The sequence below is a fragment of the Drosophila obscura genome, unplaced genomic scaffold (assembly GCF_018151105.1).
Source record: "Drosophila obscura isolate BZ-5 IFL unplaced genomic scaffold, ASM1815110v1 contig_1, whole genome shotgun sequence".
Lineage (NCBI taxonomy): Eukaryota > Metazoa > Arthropoda > Insecta > Diptera > Drosophilidae > Drosophila > Drosophila obscura.
Window position 1 is genome coordinate 8,681,607 of NW_024542679.1, and position 22,818 is coordinate 8,704,424.

General features: G+C 46.2%; 2 protein-coding genes across 10 annotated transcripts in view; one reads left to right on the top strand and one right to left on the bottom strand.

Annotated features, from left to right (window-relative positions):
* The window catches only part of LOC111070480 (collagen alpha-1(XVIII) chain), a 52,958-nt gene that overhangs the window by 15,621 nt on the left and 14,519 nt on the right, over window positions 1-22,818 (bottom strand). For 8 of the 9 annotated variants that reach the window (XM_022361066.2, XM_022361065.2, XM_022361063.2 and 5 more), the window contains exons 1-5: window positions 21,376-22,674; window positions 16,019-16,314; window positions 1,440-1,506; window positions 1,192-1,337; window positions 965-1,102 (exon numbers count right to left, since the gene is read on the bottom strand). In XM_022361066.2, the coding sequence (XP_022216758.1) occupies window positions 965-1,102; window positions 1,192-1,337; window positions 1,440-1,506; window positions 16,019-16,168 (501 nt within the window). In that variant the 5' untranslated portion in view covers window positions 16,169-16,314; window positions 21,376-22,674. Of the gene's footprint in view, window positions 1-964; window positions 1,103-1,191; window positions 1,338-1,439; window positions 1,507-2,780; window positions 2,877-16,018; window positions 16,315-21,375; window positions 22,675-22,818 lie in introns of those variants that run through there. The other variant, XM_041592306.1, reaches the window with a different exon arrangement.
* Window positions 9,816-10,885, top strand: LOC111070481. Its single transcript, XM_022361067.2, has 2 exons — window positions 9,816-10,179; window positions 10,231-10,885. The coding sequence occupies exons 1-2, from the start codon at window positions 9,931-9,933 to the stop codon at window positions 10,732-10,734; spliced, it is 753 nt and encodes a 250-aa protein (XP_022216759.2). The 5' UTR covers window positions 9,816-9,930; the 3' UTR covers window positions 10,735-10,885.

Below are 22,818 nucleotides of genomic sequence, written 5' to 3' on the forward strand. Positions count from 1 at the left end.
GTTTAGCCTCTCAAACTTTTGGCTCTGTTGCGTGATAAGCACTTAAGTGAGTGGAGTGGACTCAAGAAGAGAGTGGAGCGCAGTGCAGTGTTCTTGCTGGGCAGAGACAGAGGCAGAGGCCAGGCAGTCATCTTGTTGTAACATTGTGGACTTTGCCTTTGACCCGCACACACTCAGAGACACATAAGAGAAAGAGGTAGAGTGGTGGGGAGTGAAAGTAAGTGTACACACATCACATGAAGTAAATGGAAAGTACAGTCAAGTGTAGTTCAGACCATGGACACTGCCAGAGAGTCAGAGTCAGAGGCAGAGTCAGAGTCAGTTCCTTTGTGCGGACGTACGGAGCTCTTATGGTTGCCAAAGACGTTCTCAGTTGATGAGATAATATAACGAGTAGCACCCGGAGAGTGGATAAGTGTTTAAGCGTGAGCTGGCGCATAAAGAAATTTTCGTTACGTTGCGTTACGATTTGTTCCATTTTCATTTTGTCGTTTTCTCGCTTTCTTGTCATCTTTCTCTCTCCCTTTATTCCTCTTTATGTGTGTGTGTGTGTGTTTTTTTTTTCATATCTTATCTCTGTGTGAGTGTGTGCGTTATCATTTTTTCCATTTCCGGTTACACGCACAAGCACACACACAGACACCAAACATACGAGTACGAGCCCTCCACTCCACGCAGCTGCACAGTGCAAATTATGTTGTTTGACATGGGAAAACATGGAGCCCCTTTTGGGTCCGGCCAGCCATCAGCCACTCTCACTCTTGAAGATTAGACGATGTGTGCAGTGAAATTGAAAATGTGTTAGATTCATGTCAAATATTGCTTCTTAGGCAAACCCGTTGTAGCTCGCAATTACCACTCCACACATACACACAGATGACGAAGTGCCAGAGAAGAGAAAAGAGATATGTGTGGCCCAGGGATATGGTAGACATGGTATGAAGCCCGTGGCGGCTCTACTTACGGTGTGACCAGGGGTACCTGGCTTCCCGTCCTTGCCCGCCGCACCGGGCGCACCGCGCAACGTCTCCCGCAACGACTCATTGTCCTTGATGGCTTCTAGGATATCAGACGCATTACATGTACATTCGCCAGTGTATTTCTGAAACAAAAAGAGAGAGAGAGAAGGAGTAGTTCGTTGGGATCACATTACAGGGGACATTTCCCAATTTTTAATATTTGGATACTCACAGCCCCCGCACTCGTTGTCTCCACAAAGGGTGGATAGGCAGCCGCCTCGCCTTTGGGCCCAGGTGGACCCGGCGGTCCAGGGGGGCCGCGTATACTGTCGCCCTTTGGGCCGCGCTCACCCTTCTCGCCCTTGATGCCGCGATATGCTGCAAGGACAAAAACGCGTAGAAGTGTGGCAGTTGCATTAACATATCTCTTAATTGGCGCCCAGCCACTGGCACTGGCACTGGCACTGGCACTGCACTTACGTCTCTCGTGCGTGTACTGCGTCTGTCCTGGGGGCTGCATGCCACTGGCGTCGAAGATGTCCGTTGCCTGTGGATAGAGAGAGAGAGAGAGCAGAATGAATATCGTTTGCTTATTGAAAACTCATTAAGACGTGAGTGCAAATAGTTGTTGCATCGCTCGCTTTATCCGCTCTGGCACTGTGCCAGACCCAAAATTAACTTATAACTAAATATAAATATTTAATTATGCAAAGTGCCGTCGACAGGCGACCACAGTGTTGACCCACGCTGACCGATTCAGCCCAGTTTTATGTCTCGTTCAAGAGCACTGTCAATAGCAATACCAAAACAATGCCACTGCAAAAACGCATTTCTGTACGAGTATTACACTGACATTTGCTCTATTTAATTTAACTCTTTTGGTACTGCCACACCCCAGACTAACCTCATCATCGAAGGACCAAAAGTCATCGCTTAAAATATTCACTTCCGTAGACTCTTCGAAGGGTTCACCCTTAGGACCCGAAAGAACAACGCAAAGTGGGGTGGGAGAAAATGAAAAATTATAGTGGGAAAAAGAAAAGTTTTCAATAATAATTTCGTTGGAGACAACATACCGCTCCAGATCCATCTTCGAGAAAAGAATCTAGATCCTTCAAAATAAAAATAAAAATTTACATAAATAAAATTACAAGCAAGCCAAAGTAATAAATAATAAAAATATAAGCGGACATGTGCAAGGTGTTTACATATATGAATTATTTTTTGCCTCATTTTGGATTAGGTTTTTCGAAATTGAGTGGTATAAATTTCATTATATCCGAATATCATTTAATTAAATAAAATTTCAAATAAAAGGCAGAAACTTAATTTTGTATGAGTTATTTGAGGTAGATGAAAAAGCACAGAGTTCAGCTACTACCCCTAAGCTTCAGCTGATGCCCAGAACACTGTTACGAAAATAATATGCTATTCTTCATTTATGATGTTGTGCTGCTGGCGATGGTAATACCATATCGCATGTGTAATCGGACGATGCGTGGCTTCAATTACTCCTATTTTCATATTCTGATGCCTGACACTCTGTTTAATGCACAATTTTGACTTTGGACCGCATAGATTTAATTTGCATGCCATAGAAGTGTACCTGATTGCACATTGTTTGCAGTATTCTCAATAAAATACGCCCAAATCCAATGCAAATCTTCTCTCACTTGTGTGGACATAATGCAATTTTAATGTAATTTATCAGATATGATAAGATGATTTGCCTGGCTATTTATTAATTAATTTAAATCCAAATCATTGCATGTCATTCATTTGGTTATGTGGCTTTAGAGCCGGGCGCAAAGCATGACTTACCGCTGCAGTTGGGGCCGCCGTGGCCTTTGGGGGCGGCATACATGTGACGTTTATGGCATCGGGATTACCATAAATATTGATTTTTTCTAAATAGCCCTGCGTGGAAATATTTGTATAACATTTAACAACAGTATCCGCACTTAAATCGCATTTAATGCGAGCGGAATAATTTTCGAAACGCTTTCCCATCGAGCAGCACGCACCCCCCACTCCACACTACCCACTGATACGCCCATGCATACATAATAAATCAATCAATTTGTATGGCATTTAAATATATGTATATATATTAATGTATGTACATATGTGTTTATGTTTACGAGTAAATGGTTAGAGCTATGCCCGATGCCAAATGCATCGTTCACCACTACGCTCATGGGTGATAAGGCAACTCCCATGACCACCATCCCATTACCCCATTACCCATCGAGACCCATCGTAATTGCTGCAAATCGAAATTTATTATTGATGTTAATTTGCAACAGTGACTGCCCGGGAGCCGGGAACCGGGCAACTAATGTCCCGTGGTTTTGGATTTAGAATTACAATTAAGCATGCATATTTTACATTAGCTCGGTAGCTTCCTGGAACGGTGCTGGGCAAACATCGCTGCTCCTTGAGGTCGGTCTGAGCCTGAGCAGGGACAAGCAGCACTCGGAATGCTAACCGCAGATACTAAATGCTGCATGCAGCATACACACGAGATGTAAGTATGGGAACAAGGACAAGGAGTACAGAGCACCGAGTATAAACTGCAACCAGTGGCAAGACAATGAGCCACAAACAATGCGCACAAAAGCAGACTCTGGACCTGCCGCCCTGCCCCCCACAGACTCACTTTCCAGCGATAGAGACACAAATGCTCAATGCACATTTGCCGTAAACCCTCGCCCTGCAAATAAAAATGGCAGCAAACACTCAGGCACAGAGCCAGAAGCAGGATCTACAACGACCAGGATCCAGTATCCAGGCCCAGACCCGACTAAGCCACCATAATAGCAGTCAGTTTTTGTTGCTGTTGCTGTTTCTGCTGCTGTTGCTGCTACTTCTGTAAATGATAGTAATGGCCGAGGAGCTTTTATGCGGCTGTTCAGTTAAAAAAGTTTTCTCTGAGACGCTAGCTCGTTGAATTTCGGGTTAAAAGCGTGCTGGCAAGGCTCACAATGGCTTAATATGCGCCCAAGCGGAGGCAGCAACACAATCCTAACCCAGAATTCCGCTGTTTATGCGCACTTCAAAGCGGAAATTCCCAAATTCCCAGAAGATTCGCCATCAACTAAATATAATTATTTCGTTTGCAGTACAACTGAATTTTTAATTTAGATGCCATTCGTAGGAGCAGCTCCAGCTCTCCATTTAAATTCACAAACTCGTGAGATTTTTGTTAATTTCTGCGCATAAACGAAACCAAACACATACCCAAAGAGCAAGAGGGGAAGAGTAAAAGAGTGGCAGATAGGTAGATAGGAAGGTATGGGGCACACACACACATACAGACACACACGTGGCCCATCAATAGACATTGAAGTGAGCATTGTCCGCCGTATAGCTTGTTGCTGTTGTGCCATTGAGCACGGATATTAAAGTTTTTGCTTTGTTTCGGGCTCTGCTTTGTTTTCGGGCTAAGAAAACTATGCGCTAAACAAATGGCAAACCGGCGAAAATCACTGGACGAAGAGGCAGAGCACATGAAAGCAATGTCCGTGTCCGTGTCCGCATCCGTGTGGCCCAGTTTCCATTTCAGCACGTGCTTTTGGCCAAGTCAGGTGTATACTTGTTATTGGCTGTGTGTGTGTGTGTGTGCGTTTGTGGGCAACAAAATTAGCAGCAAGGAAATTCACTTGAAACGGAAATTAAGTAGCAGGAAGTGGCATTTTTGGGCGGCATGGGTTCCCGTCGCGGTAGCTGTCCTTGCCGTTGGCCCGGGCTCTGTCATTATTACCTGCATTGTTTGCCCCAAGTAAATCGACAGCAGTAACCATTACGAAAAGAGCTCCTGGAATGCACTTTGCCAACATTTCTCATGACAAATTCCTCTGGCGAACATTCAGGCAAAGGGCTCAAAGGGGGCAGAGCGCAAAATGGGCTATTATTTACCTTAACCATCTAAATATATACTAAAGACTCCATTTGATATACCCTTATACATTTCATTTATCACAAGCATTTAAATGTAATAATTAAACTAAATAATAAATATACTTACCAGCGATAAATCGCTAATTAATTGATTAAACATTACATAAAGGGACGAATTAAGTATTATTTGTCCATTCCCCCTCTCCGCTGGAGAGCCTGCACTCGTGCAAGTTTTTCCATTACGAGCTATCCCTTATTTCCATGTAGATCTGGCAAAGGGAAAACTATCTCTGCATCTCTAAAGGGACTTAACCTCGGCAGCAATGAGAAGAACCCTTTTCGAATGATTCTCGAGCACGACAGAATCCAGGGCGATGAACTGATAAGAGGACATCAAAGCTTGCCTTTTCCACAATATTGTGCAATAGCAACGGCAGATCAGAGGCAGGAACGAAGGCAGAGACAGAGACAGAGACAGTGGCAGTGGCAGACTCAGTCGGACAAACGAAAAGGCACAAGTAAATTGGGGACTAGGCGACTGGCGGAGGGAGAGACAGAGCTGCGGATTGCGACAGAGGGGTCAAGCGCAGACAAAGGCCGTTGCCGTTTCTGTTGCTGTTGCTGTTGCCGTTGCTTTGGCTTTTAAATAACGAAAATCCGGCCGCAGGGCACTGGAGGAGCAACATTCTCTTTTCTCTGGGCGGAATATGATTTTAAGTTTAGGTGAGCGTTTAGTTTAAATAGTGTCAGACCTAGTTGGCCTAAGACCAGAAAGTAGGGGGGGCAGGCGGCGCAGGCCGTCTCTGCAGTGGCAGGTTCGGTCAAGTGGCGCAGAGCTCCGAGTGGCATGAGCAATTAACTGAGAGAGCTGCATGTGCACGGCAGGAGGGGCATGCATGTGCATGTGCATTTGTTGTTTGCTCAGTGCCGCACATAATTAAGGCCAGAAATGAACTGAAATGCGAAAGAAGCGGAGCAAGGACACAACATGCCAGAGAGTGTGAGAGAGTGAGCGAGAGAGAGCCAGAAAGGACTATGGGACTACCGTCAGCAATTGCGGCAATATTTGCGTAGCATCGAGGCAGGCATTCATTCATTGCCTAGCAATGAGCCGCCAGAACAGACCTTTGCACTTGACAAGGGTCGGGTACGAGTATTGAAAATAAAGCAAATAATACGCAAATCGTTGACCCTTTTTTCATTTGGCAAGTCAGAAAAGAAAGGTGGGTCCAGGCGCAGGGCGGTGGGAACCCTTTGTGCTGGCACATTTTGAAATGCCAGACACGTTTCAGATATCCACAAAACTGAAACGAAATAAGAAAACGAAAAAGGACTCGCCAACTGTTGGCCAGAACACACGGGTTCCGTGTCCAGGCAGCTCTGCGGCTATCTGGCAATTTGTCAAAAATGTGTCAATAATGGAGATCGATTGTGGGCTCTTAAAAATTAACCGAAAATGGATTCAAATGGATTATGTGAACACAGCAGCAAGACCCGTGCTCCGATTGTTAAAGTACGCAGGAAGTAGATGCGACACCCTATAGACCCTACGAATACATTTAATATAGAAAAACATAACCGACTTTCCCACACACAAATAATCTGATTCAATAGTTTGGTTTATCTATTTTCTGGCTGGATTTCAGCCAGCCACCTCTGTCAGTTATCCTCTTAAGTTTTAAGCCCAACACCAGCTTGAACTCTGTCTTCGGGCATGTTAAGTAGTCTTAATTCCATTTGACTTCTTGCTGCCGTGTTGTTAGAATTACATTTTTAATTAGGCACAAATATTTAATGAGTGAAGTTTACGAGTATGGCATGCAGCGGCATCAAAACAATGGAAAGCTTTACGCATTAAGATTACCATAAACTTGTTTCCGCTGATGCTGCTCCTATACCCTAACCCATTATAAACACACAGAAAGTTGCCTTGATTGCGGTGCACACAAAACTTGGGAAGCGAGAACACAAAAAACTAACAATCAGCAACCACTATCCACTAGGTACATCTACATGCAAGTAGCTTGACAGGAGACTTGGCAAGTGATCTCCCATACCACGATGGTTAGGGTATCAATGCGTCGCCTTTTGTATTAATTAGCTTCTCCGCTTTTGTCTTTTTACGTCCGTCGCTCTGCAGTGCGCTTTACCTTTTACATAACGACAATGAACGCTACTGCTACGGGAACAACAACGGAAACGGATGTATATATATTTTCGTCTGCTCCCGACAGAGTCAGAGTTGGAGTCTCCTCTCCGGCATTTGCATGTGCGGCCGGGCCATTTGTTAGCTAACAGCTCCCAGCCCAGCTCCACACGAATAGCTGTACAAAAGTTATGCCCAAGTTAATAGATAATTAACCATGCAAATTGTCGCGCAACAGTTTACAAATATCGTCGGTGTCATCGTCATCGTCAGTGTCATCGTCATTGCTGTCACTGCTGTCACTGCCAAGCATGCGTAAGCACCTTTCGACTGCGGCTGACTAGAATGCCGAGCAACGAGAGCAGAGCGAATGCCGTGTGCCGCTCCAGGTGTGTGTCTCTGGTCTGGCCTTCCGGGCGACTGTGCGGGTGTTCGGGTGTCTGCCGTCTGGCTCTGGCGTGCGTTCAAGTACAAAAGAATTAACTCTAATTACTTTGTAATGTTGATTAAGCCCGTTAGAGGCATAAGCATTAAATATGTAAACGACGTTTCGACATTTTCAGCATATTTTCGTGAATGTGTGTACGAAATCACAATTATGTTGGAACTACATTCTAGAGTTATGCTATGTGGGCTTGGCGCCTGTCTCCCTCCTTGGAGCTCAATGTTGATGTGCCAGGAATTTGGCTACAATTAACAGACAGGGCTGCCGGGCCACACAAATGTTCTGCCAAGCTGTGTTCAGCAAACAATTCGAAACTCAATCCATTGGAAGGTATCTCTATTGCCGAATTCGATGCCGCACACCTGGAATTGAATGGGAGAAAACCGAAAAGGCCGAATTTAAATTCAACTTTATAGCCAGCAACGACAGCCGGACGACAGCCGACAACAAACAAATGCCAAAGTCGGAGATATCAGGCTGGCAGCTCCACCTGAACAAGGTGGTCCCGAGCTGGGCGCCAGCGGCTTGGCCAGAAGGTGGCCTTTGGGTCATGGCATAGTTTCTAAATCACTTTCTGACAGCCGTTGCGGCTGTCTCGCCCAAAGGCAACTCCAAAGCAACAACGAACCGAGCGGCGGATAACAATCGCTACGTCAAAAAGTTGCGCACTTTTTGTAATTTTATTTTATTTCCGTTTAAATGCGTGCAGTCCTCCTGCTCGCACTGCTCTCCGGTGCGATTTTAAAGCTAAATTATAGCTACATCAAATTTATATGGCCTTTTTTTCTGGGGTGGGTAGTAGCGACCAGGTGCAGAGCTTAATTCTCTGTGCACTTGACTTTCTGGCTCTTTTTTGACACTTGGCGGCCGTTTCGCATTTTATTTGATGCCCATTTTCATTTTCTCAGGTGTTTTTTTTGGGTTTGTTTGTTTGTTTGTAGCAGTTTTCCCAGTTTTGTTTTGCATATAATCAGAATAAATTACTTTGCACATTTTGCGGCACATAAATAATTTAAGACAAAGTCGCATCAAAGCGCAGGGAGCAGGAGCAGGAACAGGAGCATACCAACAGATAAAACCCCGAAACAGGCACATACACATACATACATATGTATATACACATATCCCCACTGTATGCCCCCTACTGTCCGTGTGCAGCGGCCAGAAGTGACTGTCTAAATAGAGGCAGAGAAACGGAAACGGAAATGGAAACATAAACTGGATGTGAATCTGGAGCGGAGAAGCAGAAGAAGGAGAAGGGCAGCAAGTGGGGAGAAGCACTAGGAGGAGGAGTAGGAGTCTGGGGACCAAAAAAACAATGAGACGGCAAATGCCAACCGCATAGTGACAGATTTTTTTTAATTTTGCTAAAAACCTACGACTAATTCTCAAACGAGCTGACACAAATCTCGAAAAGTTTTTGCACCAACATTTTTGCAGAGCTGCCTGTCTCTCCGCCTGACGCTCCGACTGTCACGAGTTCCTATGTGGCAGGCTGTTTAGCTGGGAAAGCATTATACTTATATATATATACATATACTTATATATACATATGTAGTAGTGTACAAGTATACTTGTATGCAGCAGGAGGGCATTATGAGCTCTGCCAAGGAGGCGGTTTTCTGGAAAAACGCTTTCCCTTTGGGGTTTCGGGGAATGCAGTAATGTGTTCTGCAGATAGGAAGAATTAACTACATTTTCTTTGATCAAATTAAATTTCAGTCTTTAAAATCTCTTTGAATTAAACATTTCATCAGATAATTATTGGACACCACGTCAAGATTACTTGCCTCTCTTTATATATCGCTACTCAAAAGTTCTGAAATATTTAAATTTTATTTATGGCCAAAAGAGATATGTTTACCAATTCTTGAGATGTAGCCAGAATTAATTTCAGGAAAACTTGCTATTCACAACCAAAGAGCTCATGAAAACCACTAACATGTTGCGCCCACGGGGTGCGCCGAACATAAATAAAATGTACACAACTCGTTCATAAAACTACCAAACGATTTAATTGCTATTCGTATTTACTTTGCTGCGATGCTAAATAACAATTGTTAAAAATACAAAAATTAAACGGAATATCATCGGTTGGTGCAATTTATAACGATGAATCTTTTGTGGCAGCTAAACAGTTGCATGTTAAATAGTTTTTTTGTGCTGTACCTCTGCAACTGCCAGCTACTGTTGGCATAATATTGAGATTGGGAGTGAGATTTGCCTAAGACAATTTTATAAGCCCAAAAGTAGCCACACAGAGGTCGTGTAAGGCAAAATTCGCCGGAGGCTTCGCCAGCTGGAATTGGCGCAGAGTAAGCTGTGAATTTGAAATTTAATACTATGATCAGAGTCAAGCTACCTCCGATATTTATTTCGGATAATCAATTGCAAAATGTGACATACAAAAAAAAACGACATTGCCCGCCAGGTATTCCCTCACACAAATATCAGTTTGCAATAATTCGATTTCAGTCACAATGAAGACCAATAAATTTCAAAGTATTTCCTCGGAGCAGTCCGAGCAGATGACAAGCTGCTGCTCCTCGGGGGTGTCGCAGGTGCGCGACCTCATTCAGGAGCTGATGGGCCCCCGCACAGTGTTGATCCGGAAGATCGCCTGGACACAAATGTTGCCCGTGAGCCGAGACGAATTCGGTGGCTACTTCGACGACTGGTGGCCGGACTACACGATCTACTCGCCGGCCCATGCCATCACAGATATGAACGTGAGTAGCGAAGCCAATCGAAATGACATTGTCCAACGAATGCATTTTCAGGGTTTGCTGGTCTACACGCAGGACGCCCTGAAGGGCATGCCCAATGACCTTGAGCTAATCTCCGCAAAGTTCCAGTCTACGTATAAAAAATCCAAGCTAAACACACGCGACAGGCGCAATCGGAACCGCGTCATCAACGGCCTCATCAAGGACATTATTATCTTCGTGACAAATGTGGAGCGCCATTGCCGGAAGATGCTGGACAAACGTCGGGCCTACTACGAGCAGGCCAGCCTATCCAAGGACACCGCCGATCGCGTACAACTGAAGATCTTTGACGAGCAGAGCTTCATCCAGCTGCAGACCAGTATGCGCAGCCTGGAGGGATTCGTGCAGAACTTTATCTCCCTGTTTGTGGCCGAGGCGGAAGCTGAGGTCGATGCCGAGATTGGGGCCGGGGAAAAGAAAGGCATGCTGCAGGACCCGCTTGCAGAGCCAGCACCACACCCACAACCACTCCCGCCACCGCCACCGCCACCGAACAAAGCCAAGGCACGACGTTAAGCCAACCGATCAGGAAGTCATCTTGTCGCTTATTCCCAAGCCATTGCCATTGCCAGCGCCATCGTTTCTATTGTACTCTCAGACAGGCGGCTCAGACACACATAACGGGCACAGGGATCCGAGCAGCGGTAATAAAGAGTTTCGCCCCCCAGTGTATTGGAGTATCTGGGAAAGCTTTTCGTGCTTCAAAGTCAATATACTCGTGCTAGTGTGCCATGTGCAGGGAGCACACAGTTTTAAAGCGGTAAGTATGCCTTTCAGTTATGTGGTCGTGTGTGGTGACACACTTACTCCTCCACTGAGCGCCCCAGTGCGGGGGGGGTGGCGCCGGGTTGCTCCGTTGTCAATGGGCTGTTAGTTGCTCCGAGCACAGACGCCATTCAAGCGGAAATGCAGCACCGAAACCCTGCGCCGAGCAACCGGCAACGGGCACACGGTAACGAAAATATAAAAAAAAAATACAAAATACAAAAAAAAAGAGCCAGAGGCAGAAACCTCCATGTGAAGTGTGTCATCAGTTTAAGGTTTTTGTGGGCAGCAGACACATACTCGTACACCCAGGTACAGTACCAGGACCAGGACGAGGACCAAGACCAGGCACTCGCTCTGTGTCTCTCTCTCTCGGTGCCGAGCTCCCAGCCCGTATTTTCATAATAAACAAATGGGTTGTATGGTTGGTTGGCTTAACTTTTGGGCTGCCAGCAAGTCGCAGATAGCAGATACTCGTACGCGCAGAGGAGGAGCCACCGCCACTGTATTTGTTAGCACAAATCAGTGCTATTTATATTGTGGCCTGCCTGCAGGGGCTGAAGCAGCACACGCTTCTTCCACCCACATCTACTGCTGGCTGCACTGTGCGTAGCGTTGTCAACACGCTTGCCAACTGCAGTTCGGCTCGAACGAGGGGGCTCCATCCAATTTGCTGCAGAAGCCACAGGGGCAGCAGCACAGCAACGCAGAAGAATGCTTGCAAATGCAGAATGTTGTTGCATGTACTTTGCTGCACTCGCAGCAGAAAGTTCGCGTCACGCAGCCAACATTAACATGCTGCTTATCGCTGATATGTTTCAGCATGGGGCACCGTGCAACTTTCGTTGCATGCTGTCAATGCAACAAGTTTAAGAGGTGGGCTGAGGGAAGGGGGTCGTTGGCCTGCTCTGGGAATCTGCCAAAACTTTGTTGTGCCTATCACACTGTCAGGACCGCAAAAGTCATGCTAAAGTTGCCACCCCCCGAGCCCAAAGCCGCCACTCTGCCACACTGCCACACTGCCATCTCCCTATCTATACCATCGACATTTGGAGGGACTGACGTACACCCAGGGCCACAGTCACCGCAAACAAAAGAGGCGCCGGCGCCTTGTCCCCAAACTTGGGGTTGCGGCAAAACAAAATTTATTATGGACGCTTGGCGGGGGCGTGTCGTCATCGACTTCTTCGACTTTGACTTCGATATGGCTGCTACGTGGATGCGTAGCGTACTGCTGCCTGCCTGCCTGCCTGCCTTCCATTTGCCATTTGCTACTTACCATTTGCCGCTTGCCGCTTGCCCTTTGCCAGCGAAGCCAACATTTAGAGTGCCATGCTGCGCTTTAATAAAATATTATCATAAACGTAACGGAAGCTAGTTCCTCATACGAGTGCTTACAAGTATTCCCAGCCCTCGCAAATACGAGTACGGGTACGGGTATGGATGGCGAGCACATAATGTTTTCTCCGGTGGCATGCGAAAGTTTCCGTCCTGCTGGATAGCCAGGGGTATAATACGTTTTCATAAATCAAATGAATGGGAGAGCTGCTGCTCAATATTTAATGTCTTGCCAGGCGGAATTTGTACCCATCAGCTATGTGAGATTATATTTGGAATTTTCTCCGGAGCACGACACTCATGAATATGGGAAAACATTTCGTTCGCTCTGCACTGAGTAATCGTGGTATGGCATTAACCTACAGTTTATTAACTATTAATCGTATTATATATGGTGAAAATATTTATAAATTTGCTTGTGCTGCTTGCAGGGTAGCTCCTGCGCGGCTCCAAAACCATTCCACATTCTTCACTTATTTCCACGCTGCACTTTGTTTCTGGGTTAACTCGTTACTCTCGTTCTTAGCTCCCAGTTCGCCGTTCCCAGTTCCCAGCTCCACTCTCCTGCCCTGCTGCTACTGCTGCTGCTTCTCTGGCATTCGGATATTTTCATTATTTATTGCCAGCCCCCGGTGCAGCGGGAAAATTCAACTGCTTGCTTACACGTATATGTATATGCCGGTATGACTAGAAATGTCTGGGCAAAAATCTAAAGGAATGCGCTTCCTGTAGTTCTTTATTGCTCAATCGAGAGGGCGAGTGAGCGCAAGTTAATGGTAATGTTTGGCTACTTTGTTACAATTCTGCTGAAATGTCTATGGCTTGCAGTTGTAAGCTACACTTAGGGGAGAAATTCCATCTACATGTGTGTGTGCATGAATATAATCTTTACGACCCCTACAAGCTTATTATATGAGCGTATTATTATGAATAATAATTTACTCCTGACTTCGATGGTAAGTATATTCTTGCCACAGCCTGTCTGTCTCTTTATCTGTCGCGAAGGTGAACCTCATTAGGCTGAATTAACCGGCCAACAAACAAGAATCGACGACAACTAACACAATGCCGGGCAGGTCATAAATGTTCAAAAGACGCTCAACGAGTTGATCGGGGGGCTTGCCGGCCACACGCCAAATGCATTAGCTATAATTGGCTTCGACTAATTTCGCTTTTGGGTAATTAGGCCCTAATGAAACCTAATAGACCCTGCTCTTGGGCTTGGTAACCACACGTCTAAGCCGCAGGAGTTAGAGGGAATCAGTCAATAAGCAAACTGCCAACAGGAGGCGACTGCCACTGACAGCGCAACGGCACCGGATAACCACATCGTATTAAACATCGACAAATTGCCTGTCAATCCACCTGTAATTTTTATAAATTTCCAATTGTGAGGCAGCTGCCTGCCAGTTTGCTGCTGCTGCTGCTGTTCTCTCCTTGGTTTTCCCATTTCCCGACCTTCCCAGGCACCGGCGCTGCGTTCAGTTTCATGTCGTAATTAACGACAGCAGAAGAGAGTAGGAAAACAGCGACAACAACAGCCACCCAGTCACAACGGGCCTTGGTAATGGAAGCCACTGCTAATGAACCCATCGCCATCGCCGACGCCTGTTGGCGTGCCAACGGAGACAGCGGACACGGGGAAGGCAGCATGCAGAAATGACTTTATTAACAGCCTTGCCCCCATCCATCCCACCATCCATCCCACCTGGCAGTACTCTGCTCCCCTCCCCCACACACTTATTTAGATTTTTATTGCTAAACTTTGTTTCTTTGGTTTCTGTTTCTGTTCCTGGTGTTGCTTGTCCTCCTTCCCTTTGCGCTTTTCTCTTTTGCAACACACACACACACACACACACACACATTTGGCAGCAGGCAAGCGGGAAAGATGGAAATAAATGGGGGGAAATACGAGTAGTAGAGGCAGTAGAACCCACGACTATGTTTCCATATCGAAGTCAGTCCGTTAACGGCTGTCGACATTCACTCCGCTCCTTCGCATGCGACACTTTGAATGTTTTAAATGGTTTTTTATTGCCTCGCCCTCGTCCTGTTGTGCGGTTTGCCGTTCTCCGTTCTCCGTTCTATGTTCTCCGTTCGCCTTCGCTGCTGCATAAAATTAGTTTAATCACTGTTTTCAGAGTCCAGAAATGGGGACACGGGGGCACTGGGAGGCACTGCCGCGTCAGGTGAAGCCAGCCAAACCCATAAGTAAGCGTAAATAATGTCAAAGCAGTGCAGGTATAAATACATACATATATGGAAGGGAAGGGAAGGCCACATCCAGACGCGACGCCCGCCCCTAGCGGCGGGTGTCAATAGAACCATTAATAGGGCGTGCTGACATAATTAGCACAACAATTATGCAGGTATTAGTCGAAGTTTACTCTAAATGGAGGGCTGCGACTCAGTGGGGGTGGCCTTTAGGGCAGACCTGCCCGCCAATGGTGAGTGTAATGTAGGGGCAACAATGTTGTAATCAAGGAAAACTTATCCATAACTAAGAAGAGAATGCAATCATTAGATCTAATTGTAGTCATAGGGGTCAGTGTAAAGATTCATTCAGGGGCAGATCTGTGAGGCAATACAAGAGCAGAGCCATGCTAATATTTCGCAGCATTTTACCCACTGCAAAAATAATTCAAATTCTTTTGAGTGCCTCTTCATCTTTCATTCAACTTTGATTGCTGAATTTGAATACTTGAGTTATATTTTGAGTGCGTAAGGCGCGGGAAATTCGGGAAACGAATTTATCCATTTAATATATAATCAAACCATTTACAGGATAAAACAATACAATCATATATGTATGCATAACGTCCATCAAAACAGCGTCGTAGAGCGGAATCCGCAATATCCTGACAGGAAGCAATACGTATACGTCGTGTGTGCCGCATCGCCGCAAACTTGACCCGCGCTCGTCGCACAGAAAAGTGTGTTCAAGGGCGTTCGGACCCGTGTCAGACTTATCAATTTATCTTGTGTGCTGGCGGCGGCTACAAAATGCTTATAATGTGCCCTAATAATTGCAATGGGTTTCATTTGTGCGCAGCAGTCGGATTCGCACGCGGCGGCGACAGGTGTGCTCGGCCAGGGCCAAATGGTCTGCTGTCATGAAACATTTGTCACAATAAACTTTATTTGTTTCCGCATAGTGTAGGACTATGCTTTATTTGCTCTTCGCTCGCACTGACTGCGTGGCTGCTTTGGGAAGGTGTGGACTGTGTGGACTGTGTGGGTGGGACTGTGCTCAAAAGTTGTTTCCACAACTTGTTGTGGGTTCTCTGGTTGTGGGTTTGCTTGCAATGTGCGTGTTGGACGCGCATAAGCCGCGAGACACCCATCCCCAGCCCCCGTCGCAGTTCCAGTCGCAGTTCCAGTCCCGTCTAACTGCTCCAGTGCCAGCAGAAACAGCAGAGCAATCCCCCGTCCAAGACCTCAGAGCGGTGACATTTGTTTGCATTTGAAGGGACAGGATGTTGAGCATTTAGCATTACCACACACTACACAACACAGTGCGCAGTGTTTAGACCCGTAAAGTGGTCAGAGCGGAGACAGAGCCGACGGACACGTGTTGATTATAACTATAATTAATTGGGCAGTTCTTTTTAATTAGTTGAAATGCCATTAGTTAAAGCACAACTCAAACCGGTTGCCCGTTTTGGGGGGCCAACAGGAAGGGGTTCAACTCAGTTACCTGTATCCTAGCTGCCACCCGCTCGCCGTTGTAGCGGTTGGGATTAAACCATCCCTTCGTGGAGCCCGTGACGAGCACGATGCCGAGCAGGAAGAACAGAATCAGCGCGGTAATCACGAGTTTCGCACGCGTCGATATGACCATTGCCATTTTGTACGATATTTACACGTCGCCACTCACTATTTTTCGGACCCGCGAAGCACTTGGCTCACAACTACGCAAGCGGCGCGAATAAACGAGAAGAACGAAGAACCGAACGGAATAGCGACGAATCGAATCGAATCGAATCGAATTGCCTGAAAGAAAATGCATAAATTGGAATATTAATTAGTTGGCGGTGTGGGCGAATCGGGCTGCTGCTGCCACAATTGCCACAACTGCCACACAAATGGTTTGGTTTGGTTTGGTTTGGTATTGGTTTGTCGACGAATGTATTTGACCCGGTCACTTGGCCTGAACTGGACTTTGGCTCGGGCATAGCTCTTACGATAGCTCTGATGCTGGCTTCGATACCGATGTTGTTGCCACCGATGCCTAATGGTTTTTGTGGCAAGTATTAAGCTCGCCAGCCTCCCACCCACCCACTAGAAGGAAGGTGCTTGCCTTGCCACAAAGCGTTTTTGTACACATGCCACATGCCACAAGCACACACACACGCACACGCACACGTTTGCACACAAAGGAAGCCTACAGCACGTCCCCCTCTTAACAGGCACTCGAAGGGGGACTTCGACCCCTCACACTCGCTCACTTCCTGTAAACGCTACAAATGTAATACGTTTTATTTAATTCTGCTTCTTATTTTTCCCCGACGCTTGTCAGCATTTTCTCACTGATTTGCGGCGCAGCGGGTGGCAGCGGGTGGCAGCGGCGGCTGAAAAACATAACCGAATGCGGCAAAAGCCAACTGTCACATGGGCTGCCTGACACCCTGCAAAGCAGCGTTTCCTGTGGGAGCGCTAGCTCCCAGTCGATCTTTGAGGAAGAGTGAGTGTGTTGGTTCGATATACCCCGAACCGTGGCACGCAACAGCTGAGGGGTGTGGGGAGAGGCAAACTTTATGAAAAGTTAAGCTGCCAACAAGTTTATTTGGGAAAAATATTGAATTATAGCAACGTCAAAGGCAAGCAACAACGAACGCGACTCAGGAGGAACGAGCAGCCGTACAAATTGGTCACATGCTCTCGAGACGTCTTGGCCCATATTTTTTTTTTTGGGCGGGGGAACCGCAATAAGGCTAAGGCTGCGTCTCGGGCATAAGCCGAGTGTTTGCCAGAGGGTTATGTGGGCGTGTCCTTGAGGCGGCAGTGCCCCGAAAAAAAAAAGTGGAAAAGTAAAAGCTAAATAAAAACCGAGCTGCAACTTTTCAAGCTACATAATTGCGGCGAAAGTTGGCTTTACATCCTCGTACAGAAAACATTCCCAGGGACAACACCCCGAGCATTCGCACTCTCGTTCACCCAGCAACACAACGCATTACGTGGCTCAGAAAAGTATGCTACTGCCAGCGCATAATTACGATAATCGTGTCAGTCTAGAAGCTACGCTATGAGTGCCAGTACCAGCAGCGTCCATGGGCCCCCACCTTGAGTCTTTAACACCCGGTCGGGGCACGCCCAGGCCCCGGCCCCCGGCCACGGCCCCGGCTAAGGCTTTCTTTCTGGGGCGGGGGCGGCAACCAGTTATTGAGTCAACGAGTCGGCGGTGTAGCACAAACTTTTTGTACGCGCCCAAAAGTGGAAGCCAAAGGAAACTTTTTTTATGCCAAGTCAAGCGGCTGCGGGCCGCTCTTGCTCTTGGCCCTGCTTCCATTTCCAGCTCTAAGCCTCCTTATACTCCGCCTCCGCCTCCTCCTACTCCTACTCCTGCCACCTCGTGGCATTCTTCACGCAGCATTAAAATTCTGCGACTGCAGGCTGCTGAGCCGAGTGCCGCGTCTGAGACTGAGGCAGGCACTGAGACTGCGGCACACAGACGCTGTTTAAGCTTAAAGTTTGACACGGTTCAAGTTTTCTAATGAAATTACCTTCTTCTTATTCCTCTCCTTGTTCTTAATGAAAAGGGGCAAAAAAAAATGGCGCCAGGGCCGGCTGAGTGCGATAAGAAAATTTGTTATCTCCTCCAAATTAAGTACACAAAAATGAGTAACGACTTTTGAAGTTGTCATGGGTAGGTAGCCGAAAAGTTAAATGCGACCAGAGAAAAAAAAAAGCAGAGAATAGTTGGGCCCAAACCTTTTCGGACATTAGCGCCTAATGAAGATAATGGGCAAAATGTTTTAAAAGGGTTATGCGCCCCACACCTGTGCCCTGTCCCCTCTGTCCCCTGTCCGCTGTGCCTGAAATGTAAAACCCAAAACCCATGCAGAATGTTTTATGTCAACTCATCTCATGTGGGTTCCGTTCTGGTTGCTCTGTGTGTGTGTGGGTTTCCTTTGGTACGCTTCCGTTTGACATGTAATTTTTAATAAGCACCGTTTTCCGCACAAATTTCCCTTTCTCTGTGAGTCTTTGTCTGCAGCTAGCGCTATCTGTGGCAAGGTTGCGGTTGGTGGGGCGGTGTGCTGTTTCTGGCATACATATGTCACATATGTATCCTTAATACGAAGTCGGAGCCCGGGCTGAAATGTCCCCGGAAGAAATGTCTTCTGTCTAACCTCAGGCCCTGTGACTTTTGTGAGCGTTTGATCGATAAGCAGCAACTGCCTGACAGCTCCTCCTCCTCCCAGTCCCAGTCCCAGTCCCAGGCTCATCCCAGTCCAGTCTATGGCACCATGGCACCATCTATGTACGGTATATGGTATATGGTGGTTGTAGAACTGCTCCTGCTGATGGGAACGGTGACGCGTGTTCCCAATGATTAAAACGCGCCCATGAAGTCTCTGGCTTAATTAATAACTATCCGAATAATCGGTGTGCTTCCCTGGCCATGCGGCAGTCCCACATACATGTATGGCAACAGGACTCCTGCATAAGGAGGCGGTGCTATCGGGTTGTATAATTAAAGCCAAAAATTTACATAATTTATGTTTATTGGTACCGCCCCATTGGTTCGGATGGATTGCCGCCTGGGGGTGGTCATAAAATTACAAAATAATCATAGTTTTTCCTTCCACAACTTTTGTACTCATCAAAGAAATTTCTGTTCAGTTGGCATTTTCTTATGGGTTTTATGTGGTCCCCTGGTATCCGTAGCCCCTCCAGGTTCATAAAATAGGCACCCGAATATGTATGACTTTAACGACCTGCAGCTCTAGGCGTAATAAAAAATCCATTTATGGGCATAAATACAAAAGGGAAGGTACACAGTACGAGTATACCTATACCTATGTGCATGCGTGCGTACATTTGTGTTGGGCACAAATTTTCATGGCCGTTCTTCAAGCAGAAATAAATACAACTAATGAGAATTCCACAGTTAATGTACCATATAGTCGAGTTCATCGGCAAATAATTGATTCGAATAAGGCAAAAATATCTGCTGAGATATTACATTTGTTGTCATGTATTGCTATGGACAAGAGAAACGCAAATCAAAATAAATTATGTGCAAGCTTCGAAACCACAAAACGTTTCTGTCCTATGAACATCGCATAATTTTAAAATAATCTGAGATGACGTGTCTGTAAGGATATTATAGTTGCTAAAATCGACCTCATACATATCTATTGTACATGCTATAACATGTGCATTACGTGACACACTGTACGTGATGCCGAGACTAACTAAGAGCGAAATATTTATCTACTTGACAAGTACATTTTCAGCCACTTTCCCAACTATGACAACAAAGATAAAAAATAAATATTAGCTGAAATTATTTATCGTATTGAGCGCATATTCCCGTGGAATATGGTTCGTATAGGAATATACTATCCAAGTTTAACAAAGAGCTAATCAATGGGCTATCACCTGACTGGCGCTGCTCTTAAATGATTCAACAACCAATGTGACGTGAATTAAATATTAATAATTTGGAAAACAATCGCTTTGTTTTCATCCATAGGTCATATTTCCATTTCCATTTGAGCCCCCAATTGTGCCGTACTGTAAATGGATATTCTGGGGGGAAACTCTTTTGGGCTGGAGCTTTAGTCAAAAACTAATTTCGAACACAATCGCGGCACACAATGACGCCGATTGAAAGGGATCCAGGAGAGAAGGAGGAGATTCGGGTTGTCAGGCTGACCAAACCAAATATGTGAATACACATTTCAAATTGAATTTGAAATTGTGTCGGCATAATGGTCCTAATATTGCATTATGATGGTAAATTGATAAATTCACAATTAAAATTACAAACAGGACAGCGAAGTCCATGCTCGTACCTGCTGTCTCTCAGGGAGAGGTGGCGAAGCCTTGTGGAAGGCAGTGTGGCAGGCAGTGTGGCAAACAATAGCAAAACAATCAGACTGTGATATTTAAATGCATATTAACAATGCACACACATGAATATTTATGATGCTCGCTCGTAATTTGGTCAAAAGTGAAAACATGGCAAGACATTCACATTCACATTCGCATTTAGGTATGTAAATATGTACATATGTACGCTGGACGGCAGTTTGTTATCTCATAATTTGTGTCCTGTGGCACGATTAAGTGCAAGTGAATTGCTGGAGCAACTTCAAGCGGAAGCTGGCAGGACCCCAGGTCCCATTCGAGTTTGGTGTACTTGCAAGTCTAGGCTTGGAAGGGTTAACTCTCGCTTCTGCCCAACTTTATCTTTTGTTTGATCAACCCGATGCCGCTTCAAGGACGCCCATTAAAATGAAAGCCAGAGTGGGCCGAGAACGCCTTCTTGGCAGCGTTTTTATTTAATAAATAAAACGTATTTTCCCTTGCCTTTTGGCCATGTGCGGAGCTGGCAGTGGGCAAAGACAAAAGGCGGGCGCCTTGCCACCCACCATAATAAATAGACGGATATATGTTACGTATACGCCCAGTGCTGCTTTAATATGCATATGCACGAAGCAGCGGGCCGGGTGCCGGGGAGTACGGCTATGTCTGTGGTTAGAGACGCGTCGGGGGCCAAAAACAGTTCTCGTTGGCGCTTTAATGAGTTTGCCATTGATTTAGGCGCGCCAACGAGAAGGCACACAGCCAATCCATGAGGCTTTATGCCACTCCGCTCTGACTGCCTGACTGCCTCACTGCCTCACTGCCTCACTGCTTTTCTGGCCTGCCCTAGCCTGCTCTGGCCTCTTCTGGTCTGTTCAGTTCAGGCCTGGCCCGGACCTCGCTTGTCATAATTTATGCGCGAACCCTGTTCAATTTGATGGGCGACATTCCAAACCATTTGTGTGCGAGTGAGTGGCGCATATTGTGGCCCTTATTCCGGCTGGAATCCATATTTACCTTTAAGCCGAACGCATTGGGAGGACTTCACTATAAATTACCGGGATATGCACACGTATGGGACGCGTATGGGGCGCGTATGGGATATTGTATTGAATATGTTGACAAAAATCACAGATAATTTAATTGCAAATACTTTGCTTTATTTATGCACGCGCGTTAAGGTATGAGTTTTATTTTAAAATTTATTGTAATTGTGTATTATGTATGTATGTATGGTTTTACGTTTTTTTTTCTGCGATGCTCGTTTGTAATTACAAATGACAGCACATGTTATTTACTCTCGGGTTTTTCTTCTCTTCAGAGAGTTTTGTTTTTCTGTTTTCTGTTTTTTTTTTTTTGGTTTTTGTTTCTGTTTTTTTTTTGTTGTTTACACTGTTGTTCAGGCTATTTCTTAACTTTGATGTCCTGCTGTGTGCAATTAATTCAACTTTTTCACACTACATGCACTTTAGCTTGCCATTGTGCAATTGATTGATTTCCATTCGACCAAGCGTCACACAGGCCACAGCCAGAGCCACAGTGTCTGGAGTCGGGGTGGCCAGGCCGCGGAGGAGTTTGAACACTGGTTTGCTTTGGGGCAGAGTTAAATTCTTGATGACTTGCTCCGGCTTCACGTCGCTCACGGTGCCCCAAAACTGTGCAACGAAACTTTTACAAGCGGCAGCCGCAACTTGAGCGACGAAAACGACGCGGCGACGGCGACAGCGACGGACAACAAGAAACGTACAACAGAGTATAACAATTGCAACAATGTGAGCTCCGCGCACATGCCACACTAATTGCAAATATTTGTATTGGCTTTGTTACTTATCACTGGCCCTACGACATAGTATATATGTATGTGTCTGGTTTAGCCCCTAGAGTTGATAAGTCCTGCACGGGAACCGCACCGATATGCTAGCTGTGATATGATCGATTGCCGGGATTATGCTGGAGAACACACTTGTGTGGCAGTTGGTCGATTGGTCCGTGGTCGGTCAGTCAGTGCAAGTTCAACGGTCGAATTTTCAAACGCTTGCGCGGCCTGTCCTTCAGTTTTGGTCGCATAATTGAACTTTAATTGACTCGATTCTCGAGGTTCCGGCTCACTCAGGAGGCATATTTTTCATTTAGGCATATAAATCACTTTCCTTTTTGCGGCTAGGCCTGCTCAGGGCTTCATGTGCAGTTGTTGGAGCCGGATTAGGAGCATGAGAAGGAGCACCAGCTGCCACCGCACTCACGACGTCCGGCAATGACGACGACGACGACGACGATGGCACCGACAGCAACGGAGACGACAGTAAGGACGAGGACGAGCACCGACCGCACGGGTTTACAGCAGAGTCCGGCTTCAGCAACAAAAAATGCATCTTAGACGCTGCCGCCTGCCCATCTGAACGGTATGGAAACGCGAACGCAACTGAAAGGTAAACGCACCCGCAGCCCAAGGAGGCCCAT